The sequence below is a fragment of the Xiphophorus couchianus genome, chromosome 22 (assembly GCF_001444195.1).
Source record: "Xiphophorus couchianus chromosome 22, X_couchianus-1.0, whole genome shotgun sequence".
Classification (NCBI taxonomy): domain Eukaryota; kingdom Metazoa; phylum Chordata; class Actinopteri; order Cyprinodontiformes; family Poeciliidae; genus Xiphophorus; species Xiphophorus couchianus.
The window spans coordinates 1,440,468-1,462,653 of record NC_040249.1 but is presented as its reverse complement, the minus strand read 5'-3'; the positions used below and the strand labels follow the sequence as shown (position 1 = coordinate 1,462,653).

Sequence of the window (22,186 nt, the reverse complement as noted above, 5' to 3'; positions counted from 1 at the left end):
AGAAGGCAGATAAGGAGAGTGGGATGGGATTACGGTAGACTACAGTCCAAGTGCAATAAAATGCACATTGTACCTACGAATCTCTTAACCATCGTAAGTAATTTGATGCACTAGTGCAAGGAGGTATATCCCCTTTCAGTTCTAGACGTTTAGTGAAAACCAGTGATTTGGTGTCTAACCTGGTTGTCAAACAGGGTCTGAATTTAGAAGGTGTGTGTGAAAAATCCACTGCTCCACCTGCTGCTCCAACAAGGTTTAAGAAGAAAAACAAAACAGTAGCCAGGAATTGCTGATCAAGCACAATGATAGGATTGGTAGGGTCTCGAATGTTTCATGGGGTGGTACAGAAGGGAACAAGGTAGAAGATCAAAGTTAATATGAAACTAATTATACAAAAATTGGGTACCACTTTATTTGCCGGGGTGTGCATAAGACTGACATGACAGTGTCATAAACACGACATAACATCTGTTGTCAGTAAGTGTCATTCTGTAAATTATGACACTTTTAATGCAAGCCTGACACTTTTAATTCACGTTCTATGCAGTTTTTTATAGAACTTGGCATTAAAAGGGTCGGTAATGACTGAATAATGCAAATTTCACACTTTTAATAGACTTTTAATGCAACTTTTAAAGCAACTTTGCATTAAACTGCAGTTATTTACTGAATGACACTTCATGACAACAGTCATAAACATTCATAAAGACTCCTTCATGTTCACGAGTTACGTCACTCTTATGCACACCCCTTCAAATAAAGTGATAATGATATTATTATTAGGATCATGATGATGCCTGGTATATTATACCAAGTGTTTACTTTTTGCAAAGCATGACTTGACAAAGCGTTCCATTTTGAGTGCTACATTATAATCAAAAGCTGGAACATAAGCTACACATGGAGTTTCTCTGGATTAAAACAATCTTAATACTACAGACAACTCTGCAGGGAACAGACATAGAAATGTTGTGTTTGGGTTGAAATCTAAAATGGGTTCCTGTGGTGCTGGTTTGAGAATGGACTGTTTTAAAGAGGTTGGATCAGAACCGGACAACTTCAGAAGACCTGCTGGTGAATCAGGTCAAAGCAGAAAAAGTTTCCAGAATCCCATAAAGATTTATTTATTTATTGACTACATGTTACCTGTACACATTTTTTAAAATCTTCACAATATAGTACAGTCCAGTATGACCAGATCTGACCTAATGGATAAGTTCAAAGGTTGAATACTGATCTTATAACAGTATTTCAACACAAGATTATTTCTGTCACACTTTGTACAATGCAAATGATTTGTTTAGCCGTTCCTTAATGTCTTATGGCAAACATAAGACGTTATGTATTATGAAATGAGATTAATAATTAAGCCATCTAAGCTGAGCTGAAGATGGGAGGCTGTCATATCCCATATGTGTACTTTGAACTGCTGATCTCCCTGAGAGCAGTCTGTGTTCTGAGTTTCTATTGAAAGTGTCTGGAGGAAGAAGCATCGTTTCAGACAAACTGGTCAACCAGTACGTGCCTTTCATTTCAGCCTCCTGTCTTTCCTTAGCTCATAAATAACTGGGGATGGCTCTCCTTCAGAGGCGAGAGACATCAAGTGCAGTCTCAAGTGGTTAGAGGGTGAGGGGCAGGGCACACCCTGGACATCACAAAACAACCAATCTTTATAGAGATTAGCAGTAACACTGATAGGGTGTGCATAAGACTGACATGACAGTGTCATAAACATGACATAACATCTGTCACAAACATGAAGGAGTCTTTATGAAGTACTTCAGAGCAAGTTTTTACACTTTAATTTTTAAAGTGTAAAAATTATTTACACTTTAAAAGTGCAAAGTGTAAATGACACTTTGCACTAAGTGTAATTATTTACAAAATAATACAAAGTTGGCACTTTTAATGGGCTTTTAAAGCACCTTTGCATTAAAAGTGTCATTTACTGAATGAGACAGTCAGAGATTCCTTCATGTTCATAACAGATGTTATGTCATGTTTATGACACTGTCATGTCAGCCTTATGAACAGCCTGTCAAATGTTGCCAAATATGCTTATTAAAAATGTCACTGTGATGCGACAGTGAGACGTATATGTAAAAAAAATAAAAATATAACAATCAAGCCCCTCTAACTCTTCCATGTGGTCGTACTGCCATCTGCAGAAAACATTCCACCCAGTCAGAAACAGCCAATCAGAGCCAGGAGGAGGGTCTTACCACTAAGTGAGCTGCCGTTTTCCTGCAGCTGTGCTAATAGCGGAGAAACAACTTACCGTTACAGGAAACCCGTGTATCTGCCGCTGAAGTAGCCAAAGACTTTCCCAGTAGATTCTACAACAGTGTTGTTCTCTTCACGCAAACAGCTGGCTGGTGAGTTTCCACACATAACATGAAACATACCTATAAACATGTTTATTTTTCTCAACAGTCCGTACGAAATGCTAATGTCTCAGGTTGCTGCCAGTTTAAACGCTCCACATTCAGATAAAATTAACATGAAGTTAGACTTCAAAAATGGAAGAAAAACACTATTGGCAGCTGAATTTAGAAGTTCTCATTTTAAATAGCCAAGTTTAACTTTATTAGCTCATTATTTGTACAAAGGCATCTTTCATTCTTTTGGTTTTTGAACAACTAATTCATGTGCATCTCAAGTTGCTACGCCTTCCACCAGAACTTGATTTTGAAGGCTTTTTTTTTTTTTCCCCCCCGATTCTGTGTTTCAGTGTAAGATTATCATAAATATAAACTTCTATGCCTAAATTTTGGTACCAAGAAGCTGGCAGATAAGCCACTGAAGTGACTGGAAAAAAATATGCACCGATTGGTTCTTATATGTTCTGAAAAATAAAGCTGAGTGATTTCAATGTAATGTTGAACTGTTAAATCAGGATTTTATTCATTAGTAAATAGAATTTCAATAATGATTAACAGAGATTTTCACAGCTTTATCCAACGTTGATGGTAAACGAGCTTTTTGTCAGATCCCAGAAAAAGCAAATATTAATTTATTCCAAGAGCTTTTCTTTGATATCATGGAAAGACTTCTTGATTTGAAATATTAACAGTATGATCTGTTAAAAGCATTGCTATCGTGAACAATCAGTTAACAGCAGATCAGAACGTCATCACCGTACGGCTCCTAACCTAAATGTCAAACAAAAAAACGAAGAAGCTAACGCAGTTCAAGAAAGAGGAACAGCAGAGGGTTTACATATTAATTTATTCACATACACATGCTCACAAACAGCTATATCTGCACAACAAATCATTTTTTTGCACACAGTTGGGAATGTTCATTATATGTTTATATAATCTTATCGACAAAAACACAAATAATGTAAACTTACACCTTTATGTGATGGGGGGCCGGTGAGCCTATAAAAGAGGAAATATGCGAAAACATACAACAAACTTCTGATCCGTTTAATATCCACGTCTCTGGGTGGATTTTCTTAAGAGGTTTGAATTTGATGCGACTGGAAAAAACCCAACAAATTAACAGCAGCTTTCTGCAAGCAACGACAAAAAAAACATGACGATAAAAGCATTTTCAGTTAATAGCAATACGGTACTAGGAAGTTGAATCAATGACGTTTAAATTTGTCCCTTAATTTCGAAATGTAGATGCAACTTTCTTTACCTGGTTTGTTTCTGGAGTCAACGTGTGTTGATCGACAGAAGGTTATAATAAATAAGGACTGATCTCAAACTACTATGATATGTTCACCAGTTTGCACTTAAAAACAGATACCAGAACCACCAACACTTTCCACTCTTGACTGGAGAATACAGATAAACTACAGTACAACCACATGTCGGAAAGGTCTGTCCTCTTCCTCAATGAGGGTAAGAGGAGGGTGGAGGTGCTGAAGGCGGAGGTGATTTACGGACAGAGTTGACCTGGAGGCGAAAAGTGAAGCTTGAGACGAGATGAGCCGCGGCTTGGCGACACAAGCTGTCGAGACCACGAGGGTGAAAGATTGTAGGCGAGGAAAAAGGGAAAGAAAGAAAAAAACAAAAAGGAGGAGAGGAGAGAGGCGGACCTGAACGAGCCTTAGTGGCGAGCGGCAGATTCTCTGGGGTAGAACTCAGCCAAGGTGCTCTGAGGAATCCTCTTCAGCATCTCCTTGGGGAAAATTCGCAGCAGCTGCCAGCCGATGTCCAGAGTCTCGTAAACAGTCCTGTTGTCGTACGGGCCTGAGGGAGACCAGGGCCACAGACATTACACACACAGAACCCCATACGCCACATCCACTCAAACAGTTCAGAAGGAGGCAAGATGGTGGGTGAGCATGAAACACGAAGAAGCTAACGCTGTAAAAGTCATACAATTATTTATCAGTTTAATTTTAAACCCAGATCAAGGGCTGATTTGAACACTTTGAAAGATCTAGAGATCCATGGACTTGGATAAAGTTTAAGGGCAGAAATTTACATGAACATTTTCAAGGTTTCCCCCAGAAAACTTGCTAAGCCCGGTGGCTGGGCGCCAGAGCAGGCATTCATCCAGCAGCCTGTTGTGTTTTTGAGTTAAAAAATGTTAAAAGTTTACAAGAAGTTTGAAAATATCACTTGATAATTATGTGTTAATGGGCTGCACAGTGGAGCAGTTGGTAGCAAAAAGGGTTCGATTCCCGGCCCGGGGTCTTTCTGCATGGAGTTTGCATGTTCTCCCTGTGCATGCGTGGGTTCTCTCCGGGTTCTCCGGCTTCCTCCCACAGTCCAAAAACATGACTGTTGGGTAAATTGGTCTTTCTAAAATTCCCCCTAGGTGTGAGTGTGTGTGTGCATGGTTGTGTGTTCAGTCTGTCTCTGTGTTGCCCTGCGCCAGACTGGCGACCTGTCCAGGGTGACCCCGCCTCTCGCCCGGAATGTTAGCTGGAGATAGAAACCAGCAGCCCTCCTGACCCCATTAGGGACAAGGATGTAAGAAAATGGATGGATGGATGAATTATATGCTATTAAAAGATTGGCAAGATTAATGTCTGAACACCAACTGTAAAGTCTTAAAATGCAAACATTTTTAAAAGACTTTAAATAAAGCAATGTTTAGCCTGGTGGGGGCACAAGTAAAGCCTGGTGACCCGCCGGGCTTATAATACACTTGGGGAAACCCTGATTTTGCTAAACACCAGTAGTCTCTGTTTGTTCTGCCATGACACTGGACAAGTATTTCAAATGCTCTTTTGAAATTTTAAAGTTTTTATTTCCTCATCGTGGGCATAAATGTAAGATTTATTTTTAGCCTCGTGGTTATGTGTTTGAACCAATGATGTGTCTAAGAATAAGAAACGGCTCAACAAGACAGGTCACAATTGCACATACTGACTCTAATAAACACCTAAATTGATAAACAACCTTTAGGCATGTTGTATCCAAAACCCATTCTACTGGACTGATTCTAGTAGGAGGCCTTGACTAGACTTGTTACAGAAATGGGTTCTGATGGTTGAACTGAATATGTAGACTGGCCTTCCTGTCCAATTCCGCTCAGAAAATATTCTCGCTTGCAGCACAAACTGGGCTTTCTCCCTTTCACTCGGATTCTTTCCGCTCAATTTCTGACTGGGCCAATCAGTGAACAGAAGGAGAAGTCGCGAACGATGACATCGATTTTCTGCGCCGTTTCAGAATTGCTTGTAGTTTTAGCAATGGCAGCGGAGGAAGTGAATGAAGCCGTTCAGTCCTTGTTGGTCACTTTTAAATATTGAATTAACAATAACAGCCGCCTCGTTCAGCTCAGCACTTCTCTCGTCGCAGTGGAAGACTGTTGTTTACAACGCAGGCAATTTCAGGTAAGCTTCAGCGTTAGTGATTGGGTAAAATTGAAAACCTCAATCTGTCCCCGCCTCCAGGAAGCAATCATTTCTCAACAGCCAAGAGCCCAGACCCTCTGGACAAAGCAGAGTGTAGTACATGGGTCTGGTTTTTACCAGGCTACTGAATATGTAGTTAAGGGTAAGTTTTTCTTTCCAGCTGCTGTCCAGTACAAGCTTTCAAAGAACCCTACATTTTAGGTGGAGCTGCCAGAAAAATGTTTTTTTACCTATTGTTATATTAAAGTAATAAAAACATCTGGGGGGAAAATTATATATATATTGTATCTGAAACAACTTAATCACAAGTTATTGTTCTCCGTTTCTTACCCTGAGCAATAAAATTCTTCTCAAACTTCTGCAGGAACTCCAGGTAGAGGAGATCATCAGAGGTAAGGGCCTCCTCTCCCACCACAGCCTTCATGGCCTGGACGTCTTTACCGATGGCGTAACAGGCATACTGGAAGCAAACACAGGGACTCATCATGGTCTTGATGATGGCTGCTCACTGGCCACACCGTAAACCAGTGGTGCCTGGAGGGCCGGCATCCTGCGTGTTTTACTTCTCTCCCTGGTTTAACGCACCTGGATCAAATGAACAGCTCATTAGAAGGTCTAAGAAGAACATCGACCTGCTGAGAAGGTCGTTACTACCACCAGGGGAGAAACTAAAACATGCAGGATGCCGGCCCTCCAAGACCGACTTTGGGCACCGCTGCCTTAAACCATTGCCTTGGATGGGATTTGTTACCAGCTGGTTGGACACATCGGCGTGGTCTTTCCTGGTCATCCCTTCACCGATAGCTGACTTCATCAGACGAGACAGCGAGGGCAGCACATTAATGGGTGGGTAGATCTAAAACACACAAGTGTACAGTGTGTAATGAGCAGGCAGGCAGCAGGATCCCTTTGGGGGCCCTGAACAGAGCTGAGCAGGAACATTTAGTAACGATTTTATTCTCTCTCAGAATATAAGCAGTTCATATCCCAGAATGCAGAAGCTCATTTAGAGATGAATGGTTTACAGACCAACGGGGGCGATAAGAGCAGTGCGGCTTCGCTGATGTAAAAATCTATGATTCAAGTCTGTTCTGGATAACTAAGAAAACGTCAGCATTCATGTTCACCAACTGGAATGTTTCAAACAGATGTGGAACTGGTGGGACTGATTTCCTGTTATGAAATTCCACCTAGCCCAGCCGCAATAAATCAACTAATCCATTAAGGATGAATTAAAACTCAATGATTCCCATTTGCATAATTTATCGTTTTTCTCTTTTCTTTCTCTTTCTATCAGAAACTGAATGATAAAAGCCTTCAGTTCAGAATTAATTGCATTTGTTGTTTATTTATTTTGGATATTTAAAATGACTTCCTGTTGCAGTGTTAAATGTTCTTTAGGATTTACAGTAAATCTTATTAATCTTTGACAAAGGGTTCTTGCATTATTATGCCATTTCCATTCCATTACTTTAAAATACTGTAGTGTCAAAACAACAATATTATAGTTTATCACAATAATTTATGTGACAATTTATCACCAGCAAAATTTGTCATCTTGACAAGCCTAATCCCAGATAAATACATAAATAAGAAGACTACTACTACACTATATACTACAACTCAGAGCACAACAGGGATTCAGAATTTTGCTTTGTTTTAGGCGATGAAGAGCAAGGCATGTTTATATGAAGAACTTGTGAAATTCTCCCACCTGTCTGTTGTGCAGCTGTCTGTCAACGTAGACCTGGCCCTCTGTGATGTATCCAGTGAGATCAGGAATTGGATGGGTAATGTCTGGGACACAAAAACAAAAGTTCCCACAATTCAAAATGAAAATACAGACAAACCCCAACAAGCCGTATTCAACAAATGTAGTAGAAGAAATATTTGACAAAATTAAACAATCGTGATTCCTCGTAGTGCCGGAGAAGGCTGATAAAACCGCAGTCTAAATAAACTAAAAGAGCTACGGGGTGTGTTGTTGCTGCTCACCGTCGTTGGGCATGGTGAGGATGGGGATCTGGGTGATGGAGCCGTTCCTTCCCTCTACTCGGCCGGCACGCTCGTAGATGGTGGCCAGGTCGGTGTACATGTAACCGGGGAAACCTCGGCGGCCAGGCACTTCCTCTCGAGCAGCAGAGACCTGACAAAAAAATAATAATAATAATGTTATTTTGTCAGAGAACACAAGAAGTCATTACTACTCAGTTAAATGTTCTCTTCAGTGACTTTCTGTCCTCCCATTGGGCTCTGTGCTGGCACTGATTCAGAGTTTCAGATAAAAAAAAATTTTAAAATAAAGTTCTGTCAGACAAAGGTAATCCAAAATAAAAAAGGAAAAGTCCATTTCAAATAGTGTCATTTATTAAAGCTGATGTAGGTAACTTTTTTAAAAAGAAGCTTTTTTGCATATTTGTTATGCAAAAACAAATATTTGTTAGAAATATCACAAAGTCGTGACTGCACAATATCATGTCATGTCATAAAAGTACTAAATTGATAACATTTATTCAAAGTGTCTTTGTCGTTTGAGCCAGCAACTATTCCAGATAAATAAGTTGTTTTGTTTTTTGTTTTTTAGGGGGGGGCCAACATGGATAAACATCTGCTTATCCATGTTGCAAATTCTGCTTTCAGAAGCTCCACAGAAATGACCGAGAGCAAAGCTGACATCCAGTCAAGTGAAATCGGAGCAAGACGGTAAGAAAATGTGTCCCATTTATCCTTGGATTCAAAGGTTAATGGTGCACTCGTGAACAGTCGACTCAATGCGACAAAAACTCAACCTTCTCATATGAATGAGAATGGAAGTAAGTGATGATGTCCTGGCTTTTTGTATGGATTGAATTACCCACGAAGCTGTCTGGGTATTAGCTGACAATTGCTGCAGCTGTACACGGACCAAGGTTATGGCCAGCCACCGCAAAAAGGGAACATGCACGTGCATCATTTAAAGACCTCCATTGTGCAGGAGACGCATTGAGACAGCAAACCGTACGACACGGGAAGGAGGATTCCAGCGGCACAATGGGCCGAGACAAGAGGCTTGAATTCTGGTCGGGTTCCTGAGGATTCATTCGTTTTCCCTCTGTGTGCTCTCAGTCACGTCTTTTGTGTTGAAGTTTTTCAGTTTCGGACCACGTTTGGCTTTTTTTCCCCCTTGGAAATTCCACAAATTAAACGTTTTAGTTTGCTTGCTTGTTTTGTGTGAAAAGAGACAAAGTGTTTTACTGCACAGTTGTTTCTTCATTTTTCCCAGAACACTGAAGAAGAGTGGAAGTACACACCAAAGAAAGTCCACACTCTGTACAAAATAAAACTGTTCACCAAAGTAGAAGAGCATACAAACAGAGGAGAAATCCAAGGTTTCTTCTTACTTCAGTAGTTTCACTTACAGAGTCCCAGCTCTGTTGAGCCATCCACTCATTCAGCTCTGGGCAGTGAAATTCTTCATAAATAAAATAGAGCCTATTAAAAATTTTAAAAGCAAAAAAGTGAAGTTCTATGTTTACAACTTTCTGTAATTGCCTTAATAAATTAAATAGCTACTTTTACTGGTACCACTTTATTTGACGGGTGTGCATAAGACTGACATGACAGTGTCATAAACATGACATAACATCTGTTATGAACATGAAGGCGTCTTTATGAATCTCTGAGTGTTATCATGAAGTGTCATTCAGTAAATAATGACACTTTTAATGCAAAGTTGGCACTTTTAAATGGTCTTTCAATGAATCTTTTCGAGCAACTTTGCATTAAAAGTGTCCTTATTTACTGAACGACACTTCATGATAACACTCAGACATTCATAAAGATTCCTCCATGTTCATAACAGATGTTATGTCATGTTTATGACACTGGCATGTCAGTCTTATGCACACCTGTCAAATAAAGTGTTACCCTTTTACTTACTTTCTCCGAGAGCTGTTTGAGAAGTTTGAGTAAGGTCTTAGAGCTCATCATGGTGATTGAAAAAAGCAACAGTGAAAGTCACTAATAATTTCATCCAGTTGGCAACACTGTTCACTTAGAAAGGCTCGAACATGCGGTAGGGATCTGGAGAACAGCACCGGTCTGTGTGGATCCTGTTGGACAGACTCCAGTTTGTTCATGTCGCTAGTGAATCCTCTTCCCTCTCCTTATAAAGCACCACAGGGTTCAGTGCTTGGGCCAGTTCCATTTCCAATGCTTTCACTTGCTACACAATGATCACCACACACATGTCAGACGTTGTAGAAATGATTCTAGTACCTCTCTCAGGGCTTCAGCGTAGGAGCTCATGTCAGTGAGGATGACCAGAACGTGTTTCTCACATTGGTAAGCCAGGTACTCTGCCGTGGTCAACGCCAGGCGGGGTGTGATTATGCGCTCAATTCTGGTAGGGAACAGAAAACATATAAACACACTTAATTTTGCTAAACTAAAAAAAGAAAATAAAATGGCGTGCCGGCGTAAAGCCACCCATGTGGAAGCAGCAGAAAGCAGTAAACGGTTTCTAAGTGTATCTTACGTGGGATCGTTAGCCAGGTTGAGGAAAAGGCAGACGTTGTCCATGGAACCATTTTCCTCAAAGTCCGACTTAAAGAAGCGAGCGGTTTCCATGTTGACCTGAGACAACACAAGGTCATTAAGAATCTTTTGTTCAGTCATTCTGACCACAACCAATATTCACACATTTTATCAGAAACACTGTTGGGAAGATCAAATGAAATTTTGTTCTCCGAGCATTAAACATCAATGGTATATTATTATTCTGTGCTTCAAGAATAATAATAAAAAAAGAATAATGAAATAAAATTAAAGCTAAAGGGAAATGGTTTCAAAATCAGTGGGTTAACTGGTACAATAAGTATCACGGTTACTTTCTATCAGACAGAGACAGAACTGGGAGTCATTGGTGCAGCATCTTCTCCTCGTTTAGTGATTGTTTTAGTTTATTAAGAAAGTGATGTAATGATGAGTAATGACCAGTTTTCCTGATAAACAAGCCCTGTCAACGGCGTTTCAGACTGCAGTAAACGGTGTGATGTAATGTCTAAAAAAAAAAAAAGATCTGATGTAAATATTTCTAACATACCGAACACAGAATCTTATTTGAATTTTTAAACCTTGCGTATGAAGTTTAAAAAAGGCAGTGGCTGCCCCCCATGGCTGCAAGTACATGTTCCCAACTTGATAAATTCTTTGATTTTGCTGATTTATCCTCTTGTTTTACTGTGAAGCAGTTTATCTGATACACAAAAATGAATTCTCTAGCTGGAAGCCCGAAAGACCAACGCTTCAGCAAAAACGCCTCTTTTAAATGTCAAACCTACATTTTCTCATTTGTAGTCATGTACAGTAAACCATCGGATGTGATGAGGTCATTCTTTCATCTGTTTACTTGACTGAAAGGAACCAGAATTAAAAATTGATGCAGCCATGTCCCCCCAGTTAAACAGTAAGCAGGGTTTCCCTCAGTGCATTATAAGACTTTCCCCATATGAAATTTGGGTACAAAATTCATCATAAATTTGTGTAAAAACAGTCAGATTATTTGGTTGACTAGGCACTGAAGGAAGAGAATGTTATGACGACAGATGTTGAATTATCAAAGCTGAATTACAGACAGAAAAAAAGCCAGAGAACCTGAGCTGTGCAAGAGTGAAAAAAAAAAAAAAACAACTATTAATGCTTTCCGTTTGGTCCCCTCCCACCCACCCTGTAATAAACATATGCAGTGCTGCTACAATATGCATCATTTCCTTTTGAAAATGCACATCCATGTGCCTCTTCACATACTACTGCCAGAGTAATCCCAATGAAAGGACAGATCAGCATTTAGCTAGAGAGACACAAACCCTTGTGTGCATGTATGTGTCGGGGAGAGGGTCAAGTTGTCACAAAGGAGGCATTACTGCAGCCAGAAGGAGCAGCTGAGAGGCAGAGAACCTGATACTGCCATGCCTGAAGGTGTGAAAAGACTGTTGAATAAGGAACTTCCCTTCGTGGCTGGAGAATATGTTCACAAGTGCAGAAGTAAAAAGATGAACTTAAAGGTTAAATCCACCTGATGAATAAAAGGGAACGCTGGAGAAAGAGGGCAAGGCGTCACCTCAGAGATTAGCAGTGCAAATTCAGGCTGACTTTAGAAACGGGGGGCGATAGGAGAGTGGGGGCCTGTGGCTGGTTACAAACCTGCAGGATTCAGGATGTCATTTGTTTGCTTACCCCCATGGCTGCAAAGACAATGGCAAAGTTCTCGGCGCTGTAATCCATCACGTCCTTGGGCTTCTGCACGAGGCCAGCCTGGCGACAGATCTGAGCAGCGATCTGAAAGGAGAACAGCACACGTAAAGCTACTCTTGTGGTTTTTATGCCAGACAGTTTTCTGGTTGGCTTATGCAACGCATCAAGGCTGGCTCCAAGTGATTCACATGAAGCATTATTATTATTATTATGAATAGGCAACAGACAAACAGTCCTAAGAAGATGTAAGTACAATGGGGGAAAAAAAATTAAAAAGCAGACCCAATGCAAAAGAAACAATAACATGGAGCTTAACAAGCTGACTCACTTAGCTCGTCTGTTCATCCCAAATTCTGTAGAAACTGGATGGAAGGAAAACTATGAATGAGCCTGTGGTGGGAAGGTCTCACCTCGTTATGAGGCAGCCCAGCAGCAGAGAAGATGGGAATCTTCTGCCCTCTGGCAATGCTGTTCATGCCGTCGATGGCAGAGATACCGGTCTGAATCATCTCCTCGGGGTAGATACGGCACTGAGGATTAATGGGCTGACCTGCGATCGAACACAAACATGCTCAGATTTTAGAAGATGTCTTGTTTTTTTCTTTAAAAAGAGAAATCAGCTGTGCTGCCCCAAAGCTCTCTCTGTGCCAGAGGCCCCGTATTTTCCCTCGATGTGTTCCTGCTCATAACGGTACGCAGTGACATGCCAACGTTGCAACACTTCTTTATTTTAAATGCTCAAAAACCAAAAACGAGGCCGTACCCATGATGTCCAAGTAGTCTTCGGCCAGAACGCTGGGACCGCGGTCAATGGGTTTGCCTGAGCCGTTGAACACGCGCCCTGAAAACAAGATTTTATTTTATTTTTTTCCAGTCAACAATTAATCATGTCTTCAGCTGGATAAATGTCTGCCTGATTTTTAAGGCAGACGAATTCATTACTAAGACAGCAATAAAAAGAAATGTATTAGATTACTCCCTCGGATGTCTGATCTATTCTGTTTTCTGCCGAACTCTTAAGATGACTATAAGTACGGGTCTATTGGCTCTCGTCAAACCCACAAGTAGCAAGTACAAATAATTAATTATATATTCAGGGACATGATTACACTTGAGAAACAAAAGCAGGTTTACTTTCTGTTTGCACTCAAATGTATTTAACCTAGTGCAGCACTGAGATAATCACATTGATTGAGACATTCAGGAACATCAGATGAAGCTTTTGATTCAGGGTGTATTTTGTTCAGTTTACCAAGGAGTCAGATGATTCAAGTAAATTAGCAGAGAGGAGGTGAAAATGAAAATTTTTTTTTAAAAAAGGCATATAATAGCAGAGGTGTCTATAAATAATAATAATTTTTTAAAAAAACAGTTAAATCAGGAGTCAAAATGTTGTCTGAGGTCTAATAACTAAATCTGAAGGAAGTGTGGGATTTGTACCCAACATGTCTTCTGACACCGGGGTGCGCAGGATGTCACCAGTGAACTCGCAGGCCGTCTTCTTGGCATCGATGCCTGACGTCCCCTCAAACACCTGCAGCGACACAAACAGACAGAACGTGCCGCAGCTGAAAACACTCTCCGTACTGCACTAGAAATACCACCGCTCTTCACCAACAGACTGGCTGCATGACCTTATGAGTGATCGTCACGGAAATTAGTCTAAAATTCACACGGCTCATAATTTTAGGTATATCTGAGGTCTCGTTTTGTGGCTGCTGCAACTCTGCAAACATTTAACCCACATTAGCCAAAGCCGTCTCTCCTGCCTGTGGAAAAAGAAATCGGATGATCCAAACAAACAAAGAAAGTAATTACCAGACACACAAGTGGAAAAGCACAGTGAATAAACACCATTGTAATATCATTGAATGTTCAAGGCAAATAGCTCTTTGTTGCTTCCTGCAAACATGCATCATCTGGCTTTTTTTTCTTTCTTTTTTTTCTCTTTTTTAAGTTTTCAAACATTTCCATGGTATTCAATCAATAATAGATTATCTGGTGTGGTCAGGAAACGCACAGAGGATTCCAATAGAAAAGTTGCTTCCTTCTCAAAGTGTTTGAGAAGAATGCTTGAACTGTGTTATAAAGGAGATCATGCCTCAATTTACCCGACTTCAACCAAAGTGAAAGCTGAAAGCTGAGGTTGTGGAGTTTCTGGAAACATCTGGTCCCATAATCCAGGTTCAGGGACTTTGATGAAGTAGAAGGGAAAAAAAAGGCAATTTTTTTCTCTGTTCAGGAAGGACAAAGTAGACAACACCCTATCTACAATAATAAGAGGTGCGACTTTTAACTAAATTAACCTGCAAGTAAAATAACCTGACAGTTCAAATCACCCAGCCTTGTTCTTCCGTAAAACCTGCCATAAATAATTATTCAAGGAATTCCTAACCTAAAAAAGACATTGACTCAATGATAGTTTCTTTCCACCATCTTTCATTTGTGGCACAAGAGCTTAAGAAGACCGAGAGCGAAACAGTCCTGAGTTTCTATTGGTCGATTATTCTGGTCCTGCAGAGGTCGTCCTCCGTTTCTCACCTGAACAACTGCCTTGCTGCCGATAACCTCCAAGACCTGGCCACTCCTCTTGGTGCCATCTGGGAGGGTCAGATGAACAATCTCAGCGTACCTGGGGAACTAACACACAGAGGGGGGTTACGCTTTTCAACTAAAGATGCTACAACGTTTCAACTAAAAATCCCAGCCTAAAGTCAGGACATGACCTCCGAGTTACAGAAAGTGATCATTTCCAGTAGCCTCACCTTCACATTGTCCAGGATCACAAGAGGTCCGTTTACCCCAGACACAGTGGAATAGGCTGAAACACAAGACATGAATGCATTTATTTAGCACACATAAATGAAACGAATGAAAACAACTCAACAAATCAAGAGCCAGAGAACCACATTAAATGTTTTCCAGGTTTCACAAATAGAGCTGTGGTTCAACAGAACGTTGAATGAACATAGAACCTCATATTTTTCACAATTAATAAAAGAAAATCTCCCTTGTAAAAATAGAATTCAAAGCCAAAAAATGTCTCATAAAGAAATCTTTAAACAGTAAACCCATGTGCGTACCTTCATGATGATCAGGACCAATGTTAATTAATATTTCCTAACTTTGTCCCAAAGATCTTCGCTGAAGTACATTTTCATACTGCATTGATTTTATGAAGAGCTCTCATTTTCCATTTGCAAAACAAAAAATCACTTACTGTGTGTTTTACAAACGCTGTTATTTGCCGTTTGCGATTGGACTTTGGTTAAGGTGCACTTCTAACCTAAGTATAGATGAATAGTTTAAAACAATCTGTGATACATTTGTGATGGAACGAATCCCTTTCTCAATCAGACTTCGGCAATCTAAATTCAAAGACATCTGGAAGAGATGGAAATGCCCTTCTTTTGTTTCGGTCTCCTTTTATTTTTCCTTTCTCTCTCTGCGAAATAAATATAAAAAATGATTGTGCATTAAAGGTTTGAAAACAGGGAAGGAATGCCAATGAACATAAATAAATCTAGCCATTTCAAATGTTCATTTCCAGGTTGGAATTCTGACTGCTTGCTAGAATCCTTTTTACTGAATTTGTAATGACAATGGAAAACCACACCAAGTCACTGACTCCCTAGTTTTGTGGTTTTAGATTTTTAATAACAATGTAGATCCAAACAACTCAAGGCATCTAAAACATAATTTGTGTCTAAATTTAGCCTCTGTTTGTTATAAATGACTCCTGATTTTTGCACAGATGGACATTCTGTAAATTGTCCTTAGCATACTTGTGTTGTATCCATTCCATAAATAATAAAAAGAAAATAAAGTGTCACTTATAGTCACAGCTTATCCATGTTTATCCTCTTCATGACACGATCTTTGATTGATGTGACTCATAGCCCAAGTAATATGGTACCTTTAAAACCAAATTTAACAATTTTATGTGTTCTATCAGGTAGAGGTCAGGACTCTGTACTGGTCAGTCAAGTTCATCCACACCAGACTCTACCATCCATGTCTTTATGGACCTTGCTTTGTGGACAGCCATGTTGGAAGAAGAGGGACCAGCTACAAACTGGTAGCTGGTCCCACAAAGTTCCTACAAAGTTGGGAGCATGGAATTGTCCAAAATGTCTTGGTATGATGAAGCACTCAGAGATCCTTTCACTGGAACGAAGGGGTCAAGCCCAACTCTTGAATAACAAGCCCATACCATAATCCTCACTCCACCAAACTTTACACTTGGCACAATGCAGTCAGACAAGTACTGGCTGCATTGTGTCTCCGGGCAACCACCAAACCCAGACTGGTACATCAGATTGCCGGATAGAGAAGCGCGATTCATCGTTCCAGAGAAGAGAGTCCAGTGGCGGTGTGCTGTACACCACTGCATCCGACACATTGCACTTGGTGATGTATGGCTTGGATGCAGCTGGTCACCATGGAAACCCATTCCAAGCTCTCTGTACTCTGTTCTTGAGCTCATCTGAAGGCCACATGAAGTTTGGAGGTCTGCAGTGATCGACTCTGCAGAAATTTGGCGACCTCTTCGCACTATGCGCTTCAGTATCCACTGACCTCGCTCTGTCAGTTTACGTGGCCTAACACTTCCCGGATGAGTTGCTGTCGTTCCCAAACACTTCCATTTTCTTATAACACAGTTGACTGTTGACTGTGGAATATTTAGGAGCGAGAAAATTTCACGACTGGATTTGTTGCACAGGTGGCGTCCTATCACCATTACACGCTGGAATTCACTGAGCTCCAGAGAGCGAGCCACTCTTTCACAGATGTTTGTAGAAACCAGTCTGCATGCCGAGGTGCTTATTTTATACACCTGTGGCCATGGAAGTGACTGGAACACCTGATTCTGATTGTTTGGATGGATGAGCAAATACTTTTGGCAATATAGTGTACATCACAAGCAAACGTTAGCAATTGGATACAATTTAAAACCTCAGAGTGCACACCTCCAGGAAACAATCATTTCACAATAACCAAGAGACAATAACCTGTGAACAATGGGCTCATGTTTACAAGGGTGTAATGGCCCTAAACATGCCAATTTTGACTTTTCACCATTTAATACTTTTTAAAGAGCCACAGACACCCAAACTTACCTGTAATCAAGGAGGCTCCTATACAAGCAATAAAAAATACTTCCTGGAGTAAGTATGGCTGCTGGTCTTCACTAGAGCACTCTTCACTCGTTCTTCACAGAATGAGTCAGTGCTTCTGGAAACTCTATCCAGATAGATTAAGGTAGGATAAGAATAAAATCTCTGCCTAATCCTCACGATTTTGTGAAACAACCGACCTCCCCAGTCTAGTGCTGTCCTTATACAGTTTCTACTTTCATTTGAGAAAAAAAAAAAAAAGCAATAGTTCAAGGTACCCACTTATATGTATTGTAGTGATTAAGTACATGGTTTGCTCTTTAATTTTACAAGGTAACGAGTGCTCAATGGACTATATGTTCATGGGGTGTGAAGGAGCAACATTGCTCATTAGGTTTGGAAAACTTTCTCCACCCCTCTTTTGCTATTTCTGCTCAAGTGCAGCGGTTCTCTGGTTTGGCATGCAACAGCAGTGTGGGTCACCCTGCAGCCTGTTCAGCTGCCAGAGCCCTTTGTGTACAAAGATGTTAATTGGTTCTAATCCGCCACTAGAAGCTGTTTTGGTAGCCTGACCTCGCACCCCGAAGGACATCTTGGTGCGAAATACTAAAGAGCCCATTCAAGTGGCAAAGAAAAGAGGCACAGAGCATTCCAACACAATTCAATTTCCCCATTGAAAGCAAGAGAGACTCAAAGGGAGAAGGGAAAAGGGGGAAGAGGTGCTGGGATGAAGATGGGAGCGCATCATCATTCTGGCAATCAATGCACAGCACAAAGCAGTGGCTGCTGTGATGTGCAGCTTCACAATCACATCTTAGCCTCTACTTCAAGGGATTCCCACAGTTGAACTGGACATGGGAATGCTTGCTGCCTAAAAGCTGCGGGGCCTCATCACTGCTGCAAATGAACACATGCAGACAGCGAGAAGCACGGGGGACAAACGAGCAATAACTGGGATCCACATGTTACTTTTCATTTCAAGTCAGAATTTCCTCTTAAAGCTGAGACAACAACAAACAAAATGCCCCAGACAGCCTCAAACTCAGGATCACTCATTTCTCTCTTTTTACATGGTCATGTTGGTTCTTTAATTTTCAGTTTAAGTTATAGTGGGACCGATTCTTCAAAGAGTCGTTTAAGTTCAGTTGCAATTTTAGCTACAAAAGCTGCCTCTGAAAATTGATCTCTCCTACAGCGGAGATCTATTTGACATTGAACGCTGGAACCAAAAGACATTTTAAATATCCAAAATAAATTAGCAAAATAACAGAAACAGCAAATAAAATTAATTACAAAGTCTCTGTAACCAAAAAAGGGCTAATTGAGACCAAACGGCCAGACTGAACACTTTATCATCTCATCTTTGGTAGGAAGAGAGAGGAGAAAAAAAGAGAGAAACAATAAATCATGCAAGTGGAAATAATTGAGCTTGTTTTAATTTATCGTGCGATTGATTGATTTATTGCTTATTGCGACAGGCCGAACAAAGATCACCGCATTGTTATCATTGAAGGAATCACATCAGATGAGTCCCATGGTTGGGGGCTGACGTAGCAGATCTGATTGGGGATTTGTGAATTTCAAAATATAGCCGTACTTCCCCAAACACACCGGCCAATTTTTTTTTTAAGATGAGGAATATGGGGAAGTGAATCATGAGCAGTCGCACCATTCACGAGGTCTGGTGTCTCTTCATGCTATAGACAGAAATAGTGTCAAAGCCCAAGCTCACATTTTAATGTCCTTTCAGAAAAAGAATAAAGGCATCCGCCCACTGGACTCTTTTTTTTTTTTTTTTCAGTGACAAGCTAGCTGCTTAAGCCTTATTAGAATGTGAATTGCAGAGGTGTTTCAACACTGATTTTATAGAAATTACTTTCATAATGACAGATGAAACATTTGTTTACCATGACTACATTATTACCAATAATTAAATCTTCACAAAGAAGTATAGTGCCTTGCTCGTTTCCTTTTCATAGCGCTAAATGACAGAATGCAACACTAAAACAAAGACGAGCCATTTCGCCTGCTAATAGCTTTTGTCCCATTTGACATGAGAGAGACAAAGGCCTCTTAAAAGAAAAGACAAGGTCTGATGAGAAGTCTCCTTATTTGTTTATTTTCCAGCTCCGTCTCGACAAGGCTTTTCACTGGCTTCATGCATTAGACTGTTCACAAATTAATACAATAGTGAAAAAGCACCTTAACACTGTGATCTTATAGGCCGGTGCTTTGCTAGAGTAAAACGCACAGCTGTCATACCTCCATTCTGCACCCAACAAGTAACAGTGAAGAGTTGCACAAAATGGGAAAGAAGGTTTGGAGTTATTAAAACCTGACATGGTCATGTCAGTGCTGAAAATATGCAACATGCAGATCAAAGGAAAGCAATCTGATGTAAAACAACTAGGGATTTTTTTTATTATTATTTTCACTGAATTCCCATGCAAAATAAACATCCATCCATATATTATCTTATAATATGGTGCTGGTGCCTATCTCCAGCAGTCAACAGGCAAGAGGCGGGGTCGCCCTGGAGAGGTCGCCAGTCCACACAGACAGGACTAACAACCATGCACACACACGCACACACACACACACACACACACACACACACACACACACACACACACGAGGAGAATTTATAGAGATCAATCAACCTGCCAGTCATGTTTTTTGGACTGTGGGAGGAAGCCGGAGTACCCAGAGAGAACCCACGCATGCACAGGGAGAATATGCAAACTCCCCGCAGAAAGACTCTGGGCTGGAAATCAAACCCAGGACCTTCTTGCTCCAAGGCAACAGTGCTCCACAATAAACATTAATATGTAAAATTGAAATGCAGGGTTTTTCAGTGCTTTTTAAGTGTATGTGTGTGCTAGCTCTGAGATGGAAGGGTAATATGTTCAAATTCAAAAATACTTTATTAATCCCAAAGGGAAATTAAATGTTTTTGTAACTCATTAATTTGGATTCTTCAAAGAGTTATTGAAAATGGTGGTGGCTGTTTGGTGCAGCAGTCTGTACTGCACTGAATCTGATAAAACCTCTGACTGAAGATGCGCTGCCTTCCCAAGAAAGTCTCGTGAAGAGGGTTCTCCATAATTTTCGCAATCCTATGAAGAATCCTTTACATAATCATATCTTTTGACAGGGTTTCAACTTTTCTGCAGAGCTGGACTACATGCAGAACCACTGGCTCTAATATAACATGGCAGCTTTTGATGGTTTGGCTCTATGATGAGAGAATACATATTCAGACTCTTCCGTCTGACTGCAGCTTATGTTTATGTCAGAGCAATCAAGCAAATATCAAAGAAGAGAATCATTTGCAGGCTGACAACGTCGAACATCTAATACGGAAGGAAGTAGAATGTCACGTTATCAAAATACAAGGGAGTGTTTTATGCTGACTATTCATGCCTTTATGTTGGTAGGACTAGGCCAGCAATAATAATAATAACAATAATGCATTTTTAGTTTGAATGTTCTTAGTTGTCTGTCAACGGAACCTAGTTCTTAGAAAGCGTCAGGATTTTTTTTCCACAACAAGCACGTGATCGAGTCACATGACGGACCATCCGCCTGTCACCTGATTTATTAATCATGCTAGCGTCCTGAAATTTCAGCCCAGAAGTGGACCCAGCTAGTCGCTGTGTGCACACAGGGACAGATGTTGTTGCTGATGGGACAGATCGGCAACATCTGGTGGACCAGATGTTGCCGATGTAGGTTTTCGTTCAACAAAAGCCTGTTCGGTGCCTCATTCGTGAAGTCCGCTGGCTAACACAGCTAGCTAATCCTCTGTCCTGGCAGCTAACAGTTGGACTGGGCACGTCGTGCTGAGATCAACAACTAACACTTTTGTTTGCGTCCCTGACTCCAGTTCAAGGTACACATCTGTGAAAACCCCAATAAGGTTAATTTAACGTCACTCAGTTCTTATTTTAAGAGGAATCATTGACCAATGAGCTTACTCGGTACAGTTGCTACTTGTCATCAATGACGGCGATCACTACGAGGTTTAATGCAAAATGTAACAAACGCTCCTTGAGCAGTACTATCAGGAAAAGATCAACTCATTCCTCATGTAAATACTTAGCAATTAGTGTAGAAGTATTTATACTTCTATCATATTCGAAATAAAAAAAATTAGCTTCATAACTTCTTGGCTCTTGGTACGGTGACAATGCTGAAACTAAAAAAAAAACAATTTTCCCAATCAATAACAGAAAATAAGTCGATATTAAACATATTTCCGCAGCCCACTGTGCCAGGTTACAGCAGAACTAAATGTCGACCAACAAAGTCACAGCTCGTTTAGCTAGCACCGTTACATGATTCATGTAACCGGAATGGGTTTTAAATCTGTGGTCTAAACACTCATGAACTGCACATTGGCAGGAAGGGCTTCCCATAAAAAGCTCGCGTCGTTCACGCATTAAAATAACACATTTTATATTTCACCGTCGTAGCTGCACCACGAACAGCAGCCAACAAGCAACAGCTGCAGCTATCTGTAGCAGTTAGCAGCTAACAGTGTAGCATCGTACTTAGCCTCGGATGGGAGATGTAGTTCCTCGTCACAGCCTGTGTGTGTGTCCTCGCAGCTGCTCCAAGGCTGTTCACATCCATTGCTCGATTTGCCACCAGTGTTGCCATTAGGATAGCTGAAGAAGTCTTTCGGTGCTTAATGTGCTGATACGGAGTACCAGAAATGACAGTAGAGGGCAGGTCATATGACAGTCACGAACCGGAAGTCCTACGGTGAAAGCGCGCATGTGCAAACAGTAAAAACATCAACTTGACCCGGAGCGTGATTTCCCTCATCTTATCTCGTGAAACAAGCTTTGAATTATTGTAAAGTTAATTTTTAAAAAGTATTTTTAAAATGATGTTTTTTCTTTCAATGTTTCAAATGTAGCTTACTTCTCTTTCCAGTTGCCTTATAATGCGACCTGTATGTAGATCCATTCAATAAATTAGAATATGACTGAAAAGCTAATTTATT

The 22,186-nt window shown here is 40.6% G+C and overlaps 1 protein-coding gene across 2 annotated transcripts; it reads right to left on the bottom strand.

The window, feature by feature from the left end:
* Positions 1–3,209: 3,209 nt before the first annotated feature.
* On the bottom strand, positions 3,210–21,947 carry atp6v1ba (ATPase, H+ transporting, lysosomal, V1 subunit B, member a). Of its 2 annotated transcripts, XM_028007267.1 has the most exons (15): positions 21,729–21,947; positions 14,824–14,879; positions 14,600–14,698; positions 13,499–13,592; positions 12,822–12,899; positions 12,469–12,608; positions 12,041–12,142; positions 10,341–10,438; positions 10,082–10,205; positions 7,820–7,970; positions 7,539–7,621; positions 6,576–6,680; positions 6,155–6,284; positions 4,052–4,205; positions 3,210–3,908 (listed from the first exon to the last, which is right to left on the bottom strand). In XM_028007267.1, the coding sequence occupies exons 1-14, from the start codon at positions 21,835–21,837 to the stop codon at positions 4,063–4,065; spliced, it is 1,512 nt and encodes a 503-aa protein (XP_027863068.1). In that variant the 5' UTR covers positions 21,838–21,947; the 3' UTR covers positions 3,210–3,908; positions 4,052–4,062. The 2 variants fall into 2 exon arrangements, with proteins under 2 accessions (XP_027863068.1, XP_027863067.1); XM_028007266.1 differs by having other exon boundaries at positions 3,210–4,205.
* Between the last annotated feature and the right edge of the window lie 239 nt (positions 21,948–22,186).

Bases quoted from the DNA above. Each gene is read 5' to 3' on its own strand.
- atp6v1ba (XM_028007266.1), bottom strand. From the start codon at position 21,837: ATGGCAACACTGGTGGCAAATCGAGCAATGGATGTGAACAGCCTTGGA. The intron at 10,206-10,340 runs GTAAGATACACT...GTTCCCTACCAG, and splicing joins AACCTGGCTAACGATCCCAC to AATTGAGCGCATAATCACAC. The intron at 6,285-6,575 runs GTAACAAATCCC...GTTTGCTTCCAG, and splicing joins CCGATGTGTCCAACCAGCTG to TATGCCTGTTACGCCATCGG.